The sequence below is a fragment of the Pipistrellus kuhlii genome, unplaced genomic scaffold, assembly GCF_014108245.1.
Source record: "Pipistrellus kuhlii isolate mPipKuh1 unplaced genomic scaffold, mPipKuh1.p scaffold_m20_p_19, whole genome shotgun sequence".
Lineage (NCBI taxonomy): Eukaryota > Metazoa > Chordata > Mammalia > Chiroptera > Vespertilionidae > Pipistrellus > Pipistrellus kuhlii.
The window spans coordinates 2,247,493-2,265,634 of NW_023425504.1; the positions used below are offsets into that span (position 1 = coordinate 2,247,493).

Consider the following 18,142-nt stretch of genomic DNA (forward strand, 5'->3'; position numbering starts at 1 on the left):
AGGATATTTCTCCTATTATTAATATAGGGGCCCGAATTTGTGCACCCTGAAAGGAACTGTGGGCAGTGAGGCTGTGGTGGGCACAGGGGCAGGTCTTGGCCCATACTCTGTGCCCCAGCCAGGCCCTGCTTGCCACAGCCCCCAGTCCCCTGTTTGCCAGGAGCCCCACTTCTGCTGCTCCACTCCCACGAACTAATGATTCTTGCCCCACCCCCGTTGACTGCGCAAATCACCCCTCAGGAACAGGTGGAGGTGGAGAAGCCCTGAGGGGCGACCAAGACTGGCTGCTGCTGCTCACACCTGCTGATGGCACTAACCAATTGGGGCAGGTACCGGGATCTAGCAGCAGGTGCAAGCACTGGGTAGGACCACAGTAGATGACAGCAAAGAATTTTCAGTAACCACCTGAGGCTCACCATGATGGCAGAGAACCGTGCCCCACCTTGGTCTGGTGACCCCACTCATCTGTTCTACCATCACATCACGGCCAAAGCCCACCATATTCCATGCTCTGTTGTCTGCTGCCAATGCCTGCCATGTTCCGTGCGCTACCCCTGGTGATCAGAGCATGTCATAGCAACTGGTATTCGGTTGTTCAGATGTTTTGCCATTCGGTCTATTTGCATATTAAGGTTTTATATAGAGAGATTCTTATTTTTCTAAAGGTCAGAGCCTAGACCAATGATATTAGAATAAATCACAATTTAGCCAAGCATGGATAACAATAATAGGTGTGTAAATGTAGGAGATCCTACCTGATTAGGTAATGCGATCACTGCCATTAAGAGAACCCAGGCAGACCTGGCTGTTGAGGCTTAGTTGGTTGGTTGTCGACCATGCATGGAAAGGTTGTCATTTGATTCCAAGTCAGGGTTCATGCTCAGGTTTCAGGCTCAAAGCCTGATAAAGGGGCTGTAGGAGGCAACCAAACAATGTTTCTCTCTCACATCAATGTCTCTCTCTATCTCTCTCTCTCTATCTATCTCTCTCTCTCTGTCCCTCTCCCTCTCCCTCTCCCTCTCCCTCTTACTCTCTTTATAAAAATGAATTTATATAAAATAAAAAATAAATAAAAGAGCCCAGGCAGATGGTAGACTTATTGCCAGGATAATTCAGAGGGAGGATATTTCCATTTTGAGTTGTATGAGAACTAAAAAAAATATTAACATTTTCCTCTCACATCCTAAATTCTTCTGGCTGGGCTAATAGCTGAATTAGCAGTGGCAGATTAACATAAAAAATCAAATATTAATATATGAACATGGGGAATTCACATAGGCAAGCTTATTCCATGAAAATTCCAAAGACACTAGGCAACATTGGGTATACTATAAGCCATTTTTAGACAAAAGTGGGATGGGGACAGGTTATTAGATTTCAAAAGTAAGAATGGGCAATTTACAGGTAGTTGAGGAATAGTAGAACCCACATAGCAGAAAATTCCTTGCCAGGCAACTCAGAAACAATGGGACATAGGGGTATCTAGTTAACAGATACCTGCCTGAAAGCCTCTTGTTTACCTTACTTAATTCAAATTAAGCTAAGGCTACATCCTAAATTCTCCTTCAGAAGCAAGTTTCTCTGTCTGAGTCTCTTGGGCAGGAAGAAGGGGGGTGATCAAAGTTTCTGAGTCTTTTGTTTCTTAATAAACAGCTTAGAATCAATATCCCCCAAAAGAAGGTTCAGGATGGTAGAATTTTGGTCACTTTGGGGGAAAGTTGGGCAAAGTTGACCACAGAAGTCCCATATATAACTCTAAGAATCTAAAGTGTTTTGCTTCAATATCTAATTTTTATACATCTGTACAAATAACATTTTCACTCTCGATTTTCCAACTCTCTAGTTCCCCACCTCCTGTCAGCCCCAGAAAAAAAGATAGAAGTGCAGGAATTGGTACAGCCACTATAGAGAACAATATGAAAGATCCTCAAAAAAATAGAACTATCCTACTTTAAAAATATATTTTTATTGATTTTGGAGAGAAAGGAAGAGGGGGGAGAGAGAGAGAAACAGCAATGATGAGAGAGAATAGTTGATTGACTGCCTCCTATATGCCCCACATGTGCCCTGGTGGCCAGGAATTTAACTATGACCTCCTGGTTCATAGGTCGACCCTCAACCACTGAGCAACACAGTCTGGGCTGAATCACATTTTTTACATATCGATAAAATTAAGCATATCACATAATCCATAACTCCTCTCTCTCTCTGCATATATATATATCCAAAGCAATTTAAATGAAAGTATATATCCAAAGCAATTTAAATGAAAATTCCCTCAAAATATCTTCAGTCCCAAGAGATAAGATTATTTAGATTTTTTATTTTTTTAATTTTTTTTTTTACTTGCTAAAGTCAAATAAAAGTAGAGGAAAATTCCCACTAATTCTACAAATGCTATTATCATTTGTTACTGCCTGACTGTCTTCTTTAGTTCTCACTGGCCAGATAACACCTCTTTTGTGTATTCAAATTTTGTTTCTTTTGTTTACCATTAAGATTTTTGAGGGTAAAGCCATCTACTACCAACTCTGCCATTAAATTGCTTTATTACCATGAAAATCTCTCTCTTTTCTTTTTGGTCTAGAATCCCTGATTTAAGAGAGAGAGAGAGAGAGAGAGAGAGAGAGAGAGAGAGAGAGAGAGAGGAGTTATGGATTATGTGATATGCTTAATTTTATGTAAAAAATGTGATTCAGCCCAGACTGTGTTGCTCAGTGGTTGAGGGTCGACCTATGAACCAGGAGGTCATAGTTAAATTCCTGGCCACCAGGGCACATGTGGGGCATATAGGAGGCAGTCAATCAACTATTCTCTCTCATCATTGCTGTTTCTCTCTCTCTCTCCCCCCTCTTCCTTTCTCCAAAATCAATAAAAATATATTTTTAAAATGTGATTCAATTGTATCTCCTCAGATATATCTAGTCCCAGCTAGAAGAGTGGCATTACTTTTGAACAGCAAAGTTTTTTTTTCTTTTCTTTTTAATATTTTTATTGAATTCATAGAGGAAAGAAGAAGGAGGGAGAGGAAGATAGAAACATCAATAATGAGAGAGGATCATTGATTGGTTGCCTCTTGCACGCCCTCTACTTGGGATTGAGCCCACAACCTGGTATGTGCCCTCAGCTGAAATCAAACCTGGGACCCTTCATTCCACAGGCCAATGCTCTATCCACTGAGCCAAACCAGCTAGGGCTGAACAGCAAAGTTTTAAAGGAAACATTAATTAATGCTTTTGATATGGGATTTTTGGACTGGAACACTCAGTGTTCCCCTGGGCAGGATGGTTCCCCTGATTCTTTGATGGAGGATGGTATAGCAAAGGTTGAAATTTATTGAAGGACAAGTACAGACTCCCATGTGGGGACGGGGAAAGAGTCCCACTGAGCTTCTGCTTCCATCATCTATAAAGGCTGCAAGTCTCTGTGTCCTGATATCCCCACTGATTGGTCAATATTCCTGAGCTCAAAGGTTGAACCTCACATGGAACAAGTGAGGCCCTCCTCCATCATTGTTCTCCTATTCCTTTCAGGCTTTCTTCCTCCTTCTTTATTTTATAAATTTAGACATTTTGTTATTCCCAGTTCCTTTATCTCATGTAAATGTTAACTGTTGCCTCTCCCTTGTTTTATGAAAATGTAACTTCTCCCAGTCTGTAGCCCTGTGTTTTATCCATGGATCTCTTTAATTTTTTAAAATTTCCTAAACCTGCCAATATCCCCCTAAAATTCCTATTTCACTTTTATAAAATAAAGGCACTAAAAAGAAAACCAAAGGAAGTATCTAAGACCTAACCATCCTTGAGAAGTTTTTTGAGGCCTAGAGAGAGGCTCAGAAGAAAATTAAGTGCTATAGGATTATATTTACTTCTCAAAAAATAGCAGGAACCTTTAAGCATATATCAAATGCCAGCTAATAACTGTTATTAATGAGGCTTTAGCTGTAAGTTTTCATATTTCTTTACAAAGGAAAGGTTACAACTTAATAAAATACCATCCTAATATATAAAAACCCAGTATCCGTAACATCCAGAATGACTGACTGGAAATCAGTACTGGGTTGCCATGTGGGATCGGGCCTAAACCGGCAGTTTGGAGATCCCCCAAGGGGTCCCCAATTAGAGAGGGTGCAGGCTGGGCTGCACTAGTGTCTATACAATTATCTAATGGAGCTGAAACCGGTTTGGCTCAGTGGATAGAGCCTCGGCCTGAGGACTGAAAGGTCCCAGGTTCAATTCCAGTCAAGGGCATGTACCTTGGTTGGGGGCACATCCCCAGTAGGCGGTGTGCAGGAGGCAGCTGATAGAAAATTCTCTTTCATTGATTTTTCTGACTCTCTATCCCTTTCTCTTCCTCTCTGCAAAAAAATCAATAAAATGTATATATTTTAAAAAAAGAATTATCTAATGGAAGATATCAGCTCTAACATTATCGAAGTGTAAAGAAATGCCTCAAAATACTGTGCTATCAGGAGAGCAAGAACCACCTCCAGAAGTTTTAACTGTTCTATGTCTGTTGCTTCTTCTACATTACCTGCATGAAAGACCACGTAGAGTGATATACAGAGAAAAAAAGTATCAGGTTGCCCAAAGAAGGTCTTCTTTTACTAAACTAGAATGGCTGAAACATTTTTTAAAATGGGGTTCAAGTATCACCTACATGGATTTCCAGCTATATAAATTTAAACAAAACTTACCTCACTATCTTTATTTGTATAATGGGCATACTAGTGAAAGTTTTATATATGTGTTTTAGGGGTTCAGAACCAGTTGCCTCAAGATGACCATTCAGGCATGGAAATTATTTTGAGCTGAAAGCAATTAAGGCCCAGAAACCTAAGAAAGAATCTTTGACCTTCCCCTTTTACTGCCTAAAATAATTTAGACAAAGGACTTGCTCCAGGAAAGGAGCTATCATCATATATGACTATTTTATTATGAACTAGGTATAATAGACAGGAAGGAACCTAGCAAGGCCCAATTGACCTAAGTAGGTTCAAGTTTGCACCTGCTAAAGCTGGCACTTCAACCCCAGGCAGTTTGACTTTTGAGCCCCTCCTTATAACCACTCTGCTACACCACTACCATTATGGAGTGGATTTTCCTTATGCTGTATGGACATTAGTTAACCAATAACAACTAAATAACATTAGTTAACCAACTGGCATTTGTTAACCAATAATAATCCAATAATATTACCTAATAAATTCCTGTATGTAAATGTCTTGGCATATTAATAGCAGTGGAAGTGAAGCAGTTGAGGCCACACTGTGTCTCAGTGGATGAAAAACACACACCCTCACATTTCAATGCTATGCTAGTTACATTGCTTTTATTTTTATTGCAACTTTCTATTTCACTCTTCAATTTCAGATGTAAGTCTGTCATTGTATTCCCTCCTCTAAAACCTGAAAACAAAGTTCTATAATTCTCTTTTGATGTCTGAGTGTTCTGCTTTGTACTATTATTGTTATGTTTATAAATGTCAAGTTTTCTAAATTTATACTAAGATCTTGGAAGACAAGACCACGTATTCTACATTCTTGTAGCTGCAGAGCATATGCGACAGGGCTTCAGCTAATCAATAAATAATCAGTGAAAATAATACAGTTGTCAATCCTCTTCATGTTTTCTGCTTTGAAGGTGATATGGTTTAGGAAATCAAGGTTACTATTGTAGAATGTGGGTCCCACAGATTTTTTTTATCCACTCATTCTATGAGGCCAACATTATCCTAATTCCAAAACCAGATAAAGACACTACAAAGAATGAAAATTATAGGCCAATAAATTTGATGAAAATAGAATGTAAAAATTCTCCAAAAATATTAGCAAATAAGATCCAGCAATACTTTAAAAAGATCATACTCTGCTGAAACCAGTTTGGCTCAGTGGATAGAGCATCAGCCTGTGGACTGAAGGGTCCCAGGTTTGATTCTGGATAAGGGCATTACCTTGGTTGTGGGCACATCCCCAATAGGGGGCAGGCAGGATGTGGCTGATAGATGTTTCTCTCTCATAGATGTTTCTAACTCTCTATCTCTCTCCCTTACTCTCTGTAAAAAAAAAAAAAATCAATAAAATATATTTACAAATAAATAAAAATAAAAAGATCATACCCCATAACCAAATTGGATTTATTCCAGGGATGCAAGGCTGGTATAATATTTGCAAATGAATAAATGTGATACATCACATAAACACAATGAAGGATAAAAATCATGGAAAAAGTGTTTGATAAAATCTAACACCCATTTCTGATAAAAACTCTCAGCAAATTGAGAATAGAGGGATCACACCACAACATAATAAAATCCATATATGACAAACACACAGCCAACATCATACTCAGTGGATAAAAACTAAAAGCACTTCCCATAGAATCAGGAAGAAGACAGGCATGTCCACTTTTACCACTTTTATTCAACAAAGTTCTGGAAGTCCTAGCTACAGTGGTCAGACAAGAAGGAGAAGTAAAAAGCATTCAAATTGTAAAGGAGGAAATAAAACTGTCATTATTTACAGATGACATGATATTGTACATAGAAAACCCTAGACTCCATGTAAAAGCTACTAGATCTATGTTCCCATATTTTGAAGGGGCAGTATTAGTATATATATAGCAGTGGTGCTCCAGGTATGGTCTATAGACAACTATGAAACTTTCAGGGGGTCTGTGAGGTAAATACTTCTTTTCACTGTTGACATTTGTACAGATGGTGTAAAATCAATGGTGGGAAAATTGCTGTTGCTTCAGCACAAATCAAGGAAGTGGCATCAAATTGTATAAGTGATCATTGTATAATATATTTCACTGCCATGCACTCTAATCAGTTAAAATAAATAACTAGCTCATTTTTAGAAGTTCTTTATTAAACAGTAAATATTATTACTTTAATTCATTCTCCACCCTGGAATACATGTGTTTTTAATATACAAATTCATAATGGCAAGTACACATAAAGCACTTCTGAAAACACATAAGAAGTCAACATTATGGTTTTGAGGAAAAACATTGTGTCATTTCTGAATAATTTACATAGTCCCATTTGTTTTTTCTTTTTTTTTTCCTTTTGTTTCTCTTGCCTGAGGTGACAAATTAAAAAACATATCACTACACTGAGTGGCCAGATTATTATGATCTCTGAATGCATAATAATATGGCCACTCAGTGTGTGTGTGTGTGTGTGTGTGTGTGTGTGTGTGTGTGTGTGTATTAGAGGCCCAGTGCATGGGTGGGGTCAGGCCAGCCTGGCCAGGGGGAGGGGACATGGGCAGTTGGCTGGCCTGCCTACTGGTTGAACTCCTGGTCGAGGGGACAATTTGCATATTAGCCTTTTATTATATAGGATACATACCCAAGTAGGGATCATTTCATATCACCGTATGAATGTTGACAATGGAAGGGACTACCTTGCCTGTAGTATATCAGTACTGGACTGAAAAGCTGGGAAAGGAATATAATTTTCTTCTTTGCATAAATCAGAAATATCCAGTGTGTGGAGTTTCCTTCTTGACTTCAGCAAATAAACTGAGCTGATAGTGTTAATTCAAATTCAGGAAATCATCTGAAAATTGATTTGTGTAGATTTGCAATCTACATGCAATATTAACTAAATCAAATAGCTTTTTATTTTCACATGTATACATTGGTTTTCCCCACTCTTTTCAGCATCCATTAGTTAGTTATTGGACTTTGTAAACTTGTATTGAAACACTGCAACACTGTTTTGTTGTATCAATTTTATAAACTTAGTACAACAGGTGTTATTTTTCAGAGACAAACCGAAAGTTAATTTCTCAAGGTTCTTGCACCCTGCTTTAGCAGGCTTTGAGGACCTTTTATAAAGATCTGTAATAGATGAAAAATAAAATTTTATAAACCTTTTTTTATGTTTAAACCATGTACCAAATTTTTGGTCCAAATCATGTAAAATAAGTTAAACTTAAATTGCATTCTATTAACCAATATCAGTGTATTTCTGAAAGCATAGTTATGTTGAAATAAAGTTTTAGAAAGCTAAATAAATAAATAAATAAATACATATTACTTACATTGGAATCAGAGATTTACGACCTATATTTTCTTCTAAAAGTTTTATGGTTTCAGGTCTTACATTTAAGTGTTTAAACATTTGAGTTTACTTTATATACAGTGTAAAAGTGATCCTATTTAATTTTCGGCATGTGTCTTTCCAGTTTTCCCAACACAATTGATTAAATAGACTGCCTTAACCCATTGTATATTCTTGCCTTCTTTGCCATAGATTAGGGGTGTCGAACTCAATCAGAGAAGGGGCCGAAATCTAAAATCCAGCCTAAATCGCGGGCCCAATGGCTTACTGAACAGTCATAAACTGTCATTGTGATGGAAACGCAGCGGAGTGCAGTGATGACAGCGCGGTGCGGGCCACATTGCAAGGCCTGGCGGGACGGATTTGGCCCGCGGGCCGTGTGTTTGACACATGTGCCATAGATTAATTTATTATGTAGCCATTAGTTTATTTCTAGATTCTGTAATCCATTCAATTGATTATGTTCCCATTTTTATGTCATTACTCTGTAGTTTTTATTACTATACCCTAATAGCATAATTTAATATCAGTGTCATACCTCCAATTTTTTTTTTTTGGGGGGGGTGTTAAGATTGCTTTGGCAATTTGGGTTCTTTTGTAATTCCATATACATTTTAGAATTATGTTTCTGAGAAATATTCAGGTTATTTTGTTCAAAATTCCATTGGTATTTTTATAGGTATTTCATTAAATGTTGAAATTGTTTTGGGCAGTATGGACATTTTAACAATGTTAATTTTTCCTATTCATGAGCACAGTGTATCCTTTTATTTATTTGTACCTTCTTTAATGTCTTACAGTTTTCTGAATATCAGTCTTTTACTTCCTTGGATAATTTATTCCTAGGTATTTTATTCTTTTGATGCAATTGGAAATGGAATTTTTTTAAATATATATTTTATTGATTTTACACAGAGAGGAATTGAGAGGGATAGAGAGTTAGAAACATCGATGAGAGAAACATCGACCAGCTGCCCCTTGCACACCCCCCACCGGGGATGTGCCCACAACCAAGGTACATGCCCTTGACCGGAATCGAACCCGGGACCTTTCAGTCCGCAGGCCGACGCTCTATCCACTGAGCCAAACCGGTATCAGCTGGAAATGGAATTTTCTTAATTTCTCTTTCTGGCAGTTATTCATATATAAAAATTCAACTGATTGCTGAATATTAATTTTGTATTCTGTTACTTTATTGAATTCACTTATTAGTCTAGTTGTTTTTGTGAATTATTTAGGGTTCTCCAAATATACTATCATGTCATGTGCAAATAATAAGGTTTACTTCTTCCTTTCCAGTTGGGATGCATTTTATTTCTTTTTCTTTTTTTCTTATCTGATTGCTGTGGCTAGAACTTCCAAAAGTATGTTAAATAAAAGTAGTGAAAGGGGACATCCTTGTCTTGTTTCTGATCTTAAAGAAAAAGCTTTCAGTTTGAGCAACCCTTCTCTACCAATAGCCTTGCTAAGAGAGGTAATATCACTCATGCAATATATTATTTATGGAATTGTGTTCCTTTTCTTTTTGTATGTTATCGTTCTGTTGGGATAAGGCCTTTGAGCACAAAGGAAGTGAAAAAACTGCACAGAGAGTTTTAAACTACTGTCTGTGGTCATTGCATCCCTGGAATGCTGGTCTTCCTTATCTACATGGTGGGAATGGCCTGGCTGAGAGTGCTTGGTTTCTCTGGGGTGCTGTGTTTAAGTTCTATAACATATAGTCAGTTTGTTAAGTCATCAAAGTCATTCAGATCAACAGGACAGTCAGTGTGGAGCAGATCAGCATTACAGTATATCATTCCTTCAAATGCTTTCCCAGGAAAAATATGTGGCTGTGTCCATCTGCTATACAAATAGGTTCTATATGACCTATCACCTTTTCATTGTGGCATGTGTGGGAGTTGGTGCCACTGTCATCTCCCTGGTCTCCTTCCTCACGACACTGTCTTCTAACAGGGCTTTCTTTCTTTCTTTCTTTTTAAAAAATATTTTATTGATTTTATACAGAGAGGAAGGGAGAGAGATAGAGTTAGAAACATCGGTAAGAGAGAAACATTGATCAGCTGCCTCTTGCACACCCCCCACTGGGGATGTGCCCGCAACATGTGTCCTTGACTGGAATTGAACTGGGGACCCTTCAGTCTGCAGGCTGATGCTCTATCCACTGAGCCAAACCGGTTTTGGCCTACCAGGGCTTTCTTAGAAAAATGCAGGTTTACAGGATATCAAAGCAAAGGAAGAACAGGAACTGCAAGATATTCAGTCATGGTCAAAAAAACAACTCAATTTTTATACACAAATGTTTGCCAGAAAGTTTCAGCCAACAAATTTATAGCTCTGACAGACAGCTGCCTGGCAGTACTGATGTGTATTCCACCAAACATACTAATGTAGAAGTACAAACACTTCATTGTCTCAAGCTGCTGGGAGATAAATCGTTTTCCTTAGCACAGACATTGAAAGTTTCATATAAGCTATTTTAAAAGGCAACACTTTGAAATAATGATTATTCATCCTTTTTAAATTTGTGGCATGTTTGCATTTATTGCTAGAACAGTGCTACCAACACAGGCAATCAGAATATGGCATATTCCTTGATATGAATCTGTGATGTACCAGTATCATGGAATGTGACCATAAACTCACGTATGCCATCTATCTTCAAATAAATGTATTTAAACAGAGAATAACATTAAATTGGTGTGAAATTCCATTTCAGACAGCTGACATTTATTAAAGTGTGGTTCATCAAAGACAATCTGATACTTACCATTAACCTCTTTAAAAAATTAGCTGACTGACCCCCCTAATTTTCTGACCCAAGCAGAAATCTGCATTTTTTTTCAATAATGCTAAAATGAGCCACTATAATCTTGCTACACATACCACTGAAGAAGCTGGATTTCTTACTCAAAATCAATTTTACTTTAATAAAATGACTTACTTGTCATTATTCTTCTTAAGAAATGGCAGCTCTGCATTAATGAGTATTTGCTTTAAATTTCTAAGAATTTATATTATAATAAAAAAAAAAACCTTCATAGAATAAACAAAATGAAAAGAAAACCTACTGAATGGGAGAACATATTTACCAATGCTACATCTGATAAGGGGTAAATATCCAAAATTCATAAAGCATTCAGACAACTTAGCACCAGAAAAAGAAACAATACAATTAAAAACTAGGCAAAAGTTTGCATAGACACTTTTCCAAAGAAGATATACAGATGATCAATAGATATGAAAATTCCTCAACTTCACTAATTGACAGAAAAATGAAAATTAAGACCTCAATTATATACTTCATTGGCTATCATCAATAAATCAACAAATAACAAGTATAGGCAAGGATGTGGAGAAAAGGGAACCCTAATGCACTATTGGTAAGAATGCAAATTGGTGCAGCCACTATAGAAAACAAGTATGGAGGTTACTCATAAAATTAAAAATGGAATTGCCTTATGTCCCAGTGATTCCATCTCTGAATATATATCTGAAGAAATTCAAAACACTAATACAAAAGAATATGCACACCCCTATGCTCATTGAAGTATTTGCAACAGTGAAGCCAATATGATATTATATATATATGCAATAAAAGTATTATATATTACATATTTACATATTATACATTAACTATATATTATATATTATTATATATTATATGTTATATAATATATTATATATACAATGGAAGTATTATATATTATATATTACATGTTATATAGTATATGGTATATAGCATATAGTATATAGTATAATTACATATTATACCATATATTATATAATATAATAAATATGCAATAGAAGTATTATATATTATATGTTACATATTATAATATATTATATATCATATATTATATATTATGTATCATATATCATATATTATATATTTTATATTATTTATTATAATTACATATATTATATATTATTATATATTATATATTATAATTAATTATATATCATATATCACATATCATATATCATATATTATATATTATACATTATACATTATATACTACATATTAAAATTATATATTTATATTATATTATATATTATATGTATGCAATAGAGGTATATATTATATATATTATTCTATTGATATATTATATATCATAATTATATATTATATAATATGTAATATTATAATTATATATTATATACTCTATATTATATTATATATTATATATGCAATAGAGGTATTATATTTTATTATGTCATATATTACATATTATAATTATATATTATATATTATATATTATATATTATATTATATATTATATATATGCAATAGAAGTATTATATGTTATATGTTATATATTGTATATTATATGTTATATATCATAATTATATATTATGTATTATAATTATTTATTATATATTATAGATTATATTATATTATATATTATATATGCAATAGAAGAATTATATATTATATATTATTATACAATATATCTTAATTATACATTATATATTATTTATTATATATGCAATAAAAGTTTTCTATATATTAATTATATTATATATTATATATTATGTATTATATATTATATATTATATTATATATTATATTATATATGTAATAGAAGTATATATTATATATTATATACATATATATGCAATAGATTACTCAGCTATTTAAAAAAATGAATTCTGACCATTTGTAACAATATGAATGGACTTAGAGGGTTTTATTCTACGTGAAATAGGTCAGAAAAAGACAAATGCAATATGATTGCACTTATATGTTGAATCTAAAGAACAATATATGGTGGGGGCAAGCTAGAAGAGGTCATTGGGGGGAAAAGGGGAACATATGTAATACTTTCAACAATAAAGATTAAAACATAAAGAACAATATGAATGAACAAACAAAACAGAAACAGACTCATAGATGCCGAGAACAGACTGACAGATGTCCGAGGAGAAGGGGTTGAGGGGCTGGGTGAAAAGGGTGAAGGGATTAGCCAGTTTAAATGGGCAGTTACGGAACAGTTACAGACATATACATTGTAGCATTGGGAATATCATCAATCATACCGTGATACCTATAAACGAACGGGGCCAGATGGGTACTTGAAGCATTGGGCGAAACCACTCTATAAAGCACACGGTTTTCTAAGTACTTTGCCGGACATCTGAAACTAACACGGAACAGTATTGAATTAAATAGTAATTTTTAAAAAAAAAAGAAGAAGAAAAGAAATGCTTATAAACGGAGGGGCGGGGTTCCCCTCCTTTCACAACTCCACAGCTCCTCCCAGCTCCTGGCAGCTTCCCCCTCCCACCCCCACTCCTCCCCACCCCCCCACCCCCGCCCACGAGGGACACTGGGAAACCGGGTGTGCTGGCCCTTTATTTCCGCCATTTTGGATTCTACTGGTATTCGACGCCTCCGCCGCCGCCGCTGCCGCTGCCGCTGCCGCTGCCGCTGCTGCCGCCGCCGCCGCGGAGGACTAGCCGTTCTTGCCATCCCTGCAGTTCCTGTCAATCCGGTCTTCCCTGCCCATCTCAAGGTACCCACATAAAGTGACTGACCCCCCACCGCCCCGTCCACCTCCGGCCCGTAGCCACCGCCCGTGTCCGTATCCATCACCTGTGCCCTGTGTCCACTTCCGGTCAGGCCCCAGCCGCCTGCTAGCCATGAGCCGGGCCAGTGCCAAAGGAGGGGCCAAGCGCCGAAAGAACAAGCGGGGTGGCGGAGGCGGGGACCACAGGGCCATAAGCAGTGTCGTGATGGACACCCCCCCAGCCGCCGCCGGCATCGGGGTGCCGGGCGCTACAATGGCGGCCACCAGGCCACCGCATGCGGGTGAAGGTGTGGGCATAGCAGCTTCCGGTGGCGGCTACTTGGAGACGTCTTTTAACTTTGGGGAGCCTCGAAGAAGTCCAGTCTCCCCCACTGTTGATTACTGTGTTCTGTGCCGAAGCGAGCGGAAAGATACTTCTTCTCTAGAGAGTGGGATTGAGGCTGCGAGAAAATTGGGGCTGTTCCTGGCTCCTGTGGGCAGCATTGTGCCATACCATACTCTGTGGGTGTGTCTGCACTGCCAGTGGACATTAGAGAAGATGAGGATTTATGGTAGCTTAGATCAGTCAGCGCCGGGCCAAGACGTCCCTGGCCAGGGCCCTCTTAGTGAGTCCCAGGAAGAGGCAGCGGGCGGGAGGTTGCCCCGACCCTCAGAGATCCCACGTTCCATTGAGATCTGCAAGGAGCCCAGAGCAGTCTCCCCAGAGGCAGACCCCGAGTCGCAGCAGCTGCAGAACTACTGGGCTGAAGTGCGTTACCTAGTCCGCTGTATATACCGCCATGCAGGGACCCCAGGGGTGCCCAACAGGGAGTGGGTGAAGGAACTTGTGGACAGACTCTGTAAGTCAGACCCCTCCCAGCTATACCAGAGGTTAGATCAGCAAGCCCGAGATTACCTGCTAGAGATGAAGATCAACCTCTTGCAGCGGCTGTCAGCCTCCTCCAGAGCGCCATCCTGCTTGCAGAATCCTCTGCAGGCCTACCAGTTCATCTCCCTGCTCCTTAAGGAGTATGGCATCTTCTGTCAGGCAGCACGCACCATCAGCTCTTTCCTAGTCACTCTAGAAAATAAACACTTGAATGTGTTCCAGGTCACATGGGAGCTGCATAATAAACACCTGTTTGAAAATCTGATTTTTTCTGAGCCTCTTCTCCAGTGCAACTTGCCAGCACTGGTGTCACAAATCAGGGTGGGGACTAGAATACAAGACCCCTGCAGCAGTGAATTATACATCACCTTGCTGCAACAGTTCCAGCACTTGAACGAGGAGATGCACAGTGTTGCCAAGGAGTGGTTGGACTGCCAGAAGAGGGTCAGTGTCTACATCAAGGAGAAGGTAAGAATGCAATCCAAGCTAGCAAAAGACTTTAAGCATTTTAAACAGGGGCAATTCCATGAAAAGCAGATAACCGGTAGGAGAGTAGGCACTGTTGAGACCTTGAGCGATGCCATGAGGCATGTGCTGTCACCACCTGATCGCCGCTATGACCCGAGCCACTCACACATCCTCATTAGTAGCCTCATGGACCCTCCCACCCCCAGCAGCACCCGTGTCTGCCAGCCACCACACCAAATGGGTTCTTCTGCTCCTGACCGTCACTCTGAGAGTCACCTGTCCAGCACGTCATTACCAAGCTTGGGGTCAGGTTCCGGCTCTCCCATTCCAGTCCTGCAGCATCCCAGACGCATCCCCACAGACATATCTACACCACCTGTTTGCAGTGATGATGATGATGTGGCTTCATTGTCAGCTAGACTTGCTAATATTTGTCCATTGGGTAGCAACAGTGCTGAGGAAGGGAACAAGAGGTCTGATGCCCAGGGAGAACCTGGTGGCCTCTTCCTCAGCAGCTCCATCCTGGCTGTGCCAGCCTGTTACAGCCCCCACTACGAAGGGCAAGGTAGCAAGAAAGATGGCCATGACCCACAGAAGGAAGGCAGGGAAAAGAGTGCAGATAAAGACAACTGCTCTGAGCACAGCTCCAACTCAAGCAACAGCAGCTGTGCCTGCACCTGCACCTATGCTGGCCAGAAGGAGGGCAAGTACTGTGACTACTGCTGCGAATTCTTCAGGCACAACTGGCCTTCAGCTGCACCAAAAGGCAGAAATTACGAAGGCATGAGGGAAAAGCTTCGTTTCCGGCTGGCGAAGAGAAAAGAAGAGCAATCTAAGAAAACAGATCAGCTCTCAGAACAGGAAAGTGTGGGGGTGGATCATCGCACAGTGGAGGACTTGCTGCAGTTCATAAACAGTTCAGATACCAAGCCTGCGAGCAGCACACGGGCAGCCAAGCGGGCAAGACATAAGCAAAAAAAACTGGAGGAGAAGACTCGCCTTGAAGCAGAGGCCAAGGCCCGGGAACAAGAACACCTCCAAGAGGAGCAGAGGCGACAGGAGCAGAAACAACAGGAGCAGAAACAACAGGAAGAGATGAAGGAGCAGCTCCAAGCTGTGAGAAAGAAGGAAAAACAAAAAAGAGACTCTCCCAAGTTGGACATGCCTCATGGAAATTCCAGGGCAGCAATAAAGCATGTGTCTTCCTCTGCACACATACACAGTGGTTCCCTCGAGCAAACTGAAGAATCTCATTCACCTTCCAGACACGCAGTCTGCCCAGGGTCCGGGGCTCGCGGGGATTCCAAGTTCGTCCTGACAAAGGAGGAACCCTTCTCTTTTCTCCTGGACACAACACGTCACCACAAGGAGGGGACTGGCAAACAAAAGCCAAAACAGGCATGGAAGGCCAGCAGTGAGCCATGGAGGAGGCCTGCAGAGTTCTCCAGCGCCTCAGAGGTCCAGCCCAGATCCCAGACCCAGGCTGAGCCAAAGGCTAAAGTGCTTGATCTTCCTTCGATGTCAGAGCAGCAGAGAAAGGAGAGAAACGTCAGCAGAAGCAGTAACAAGAAACAGCTGGACCAGGCCAAATCAGGAAAGGCAAGCTCAGGCCCCACTGAGCCCACCTGCCCTACTAAGCAGGTGCCCCGCAGCAAGCTGGTGTTGGCAGACACCCCTCAGCCCAAGGGCAAGAGCAAGAAAAACAGGAAGAAAAAGGGAGGTGGAGATGGAGATGGAGATGGAGATGGAGATGCCAGACCCAGCTGGTTCGAAGAGGTCTTTATGCCTAAAGACATCGACCTAGACGATGAGGAGATGGATGAGACAGAGAGGGAAGTGGAGTATTTCAAAAGATTCTGCTTGGATTCCACCAGACAAACCCGACAAAAACTGTCCATAGACTGGTCTGATTTTAGCTTTAAAAAACGACCTTTTCTGCCCCCTAAGTGAGGACCACCTGGAGAAGGACATGTGACATTGACCAGGCCCCAAGGCTGCTGGGTGAGCCACCAGACTTGCAACATCCATGCTGTTAGCATGTAGTCTGTGAGACTTTGATCATAGCTCTATGCCACCACTTCTTCCAGCACCTTACTCTTGAAAGCCTGGGCCTTGGCCAGAAACTTTACATCATTCAAATGGCTCTGTCACCTCTGCATCTTGCCCTGTCACGTCACATGTCCCTGCCCGACATTTCCATCACTCAGCTCCCGACTCACCCGAGATGAGCAGATGGGGCAGGTATTCTCTGGTATCTACAATATACTTTTAAGAGTGTATATGTTGCACTGAGCTCCTTTGTCTGAGCTCCTGATTTAAAGATAGCCTGTAGAATGAGAACGTTCAAAAACAAAACCCACACAGTACTCACACCATCAAGTCTGCTAGCAAGTATAGAGCTGTACTAACACCAATGTTACTTGCTAAGTGGTGTATCCAAGGTTTAAAGTTTTGTTCTGGGTTTTGTTAGAAATAGGATAGGACCAGGTTCTGTAGTTATAGTCTGAATAGTGAGTTTACATATAGTTTTATACCAGTTATCTAAAATCTGATTGCAAATAGACCACTAGTCTACTTTTATGGGCTTGAATAGTTAAGTAATTTAAGTTAGGGTTAGTATTTATGTCATTATTTAATCTAAATCTTAGTTTCCTAGAATAATAAAGTTTGATATTCAGCAAAAAAACATAAAATGCATGATTTTAAAAACATGATTTTATTCATTTTAGAGAGTAAGGAAAAGGAGAGGGTTAGAAAGGCAGAAACATCAAAAAGAAAGAAATATTAACAGGCTGCCTTCTGCAGGCCCCCTACTGGGGATCAAGCCCAAATTCGGGGCATGCACCCTGACAGGGCCTTGATTTTAAGCTATTTTCAAAAAAACTTGCATTCTCAATCTCAATATTCCAGAACATTAAGTGACTATATAGATATTGGATATTTTGTTGTTCTTTATGAAATGATACATGTGAACATTGGAGACATCAGTTTTTTTATAAAGGAAAATGCATAATATATAGTTAACTATGTATATTCATACTAAGAATATACATGGTTTGGCTGTTTCCTGATTTATAAAGCATATACATGTGCAGAAATGCATTAAAACAAAAGGAAGCATGCCTTTATCAAGAGGCTATTAAGATTAAACAGCAAATACAATATTTCATCTGGATATATTTTTATTATTATTAATGACAC

General features: G+C 39.2%; 1 protein-coding gene and 1 pseudogene across 1 annotated transcript; both read left to right on the forward strand.

Moving 5' to 3' along the window:
- The first annotated feature begins 9,439 nt into the window (after positions 1-9,439).
- Positions 9,440-10,408, forward strand: LOC118721911 (annotated as a pseudogene).
- Positions 10,409-13,717: 3,309 nt separating this feature from the next.
- Positions 13,718-16,891, forward strand: LOC118721912 (protein FAM193A). The gene has a single exon (XM_045583445.1). The coding sequence runs from the start codon at positions 13,718-13,720 to the stop codon at positions 16,889-16,891; it is 3,174 nt and encodes a 1,057-aa protein (XP_045439401.1).
- Positions 16,892-18,142: the final 1,251 nt, after the last annotated feature.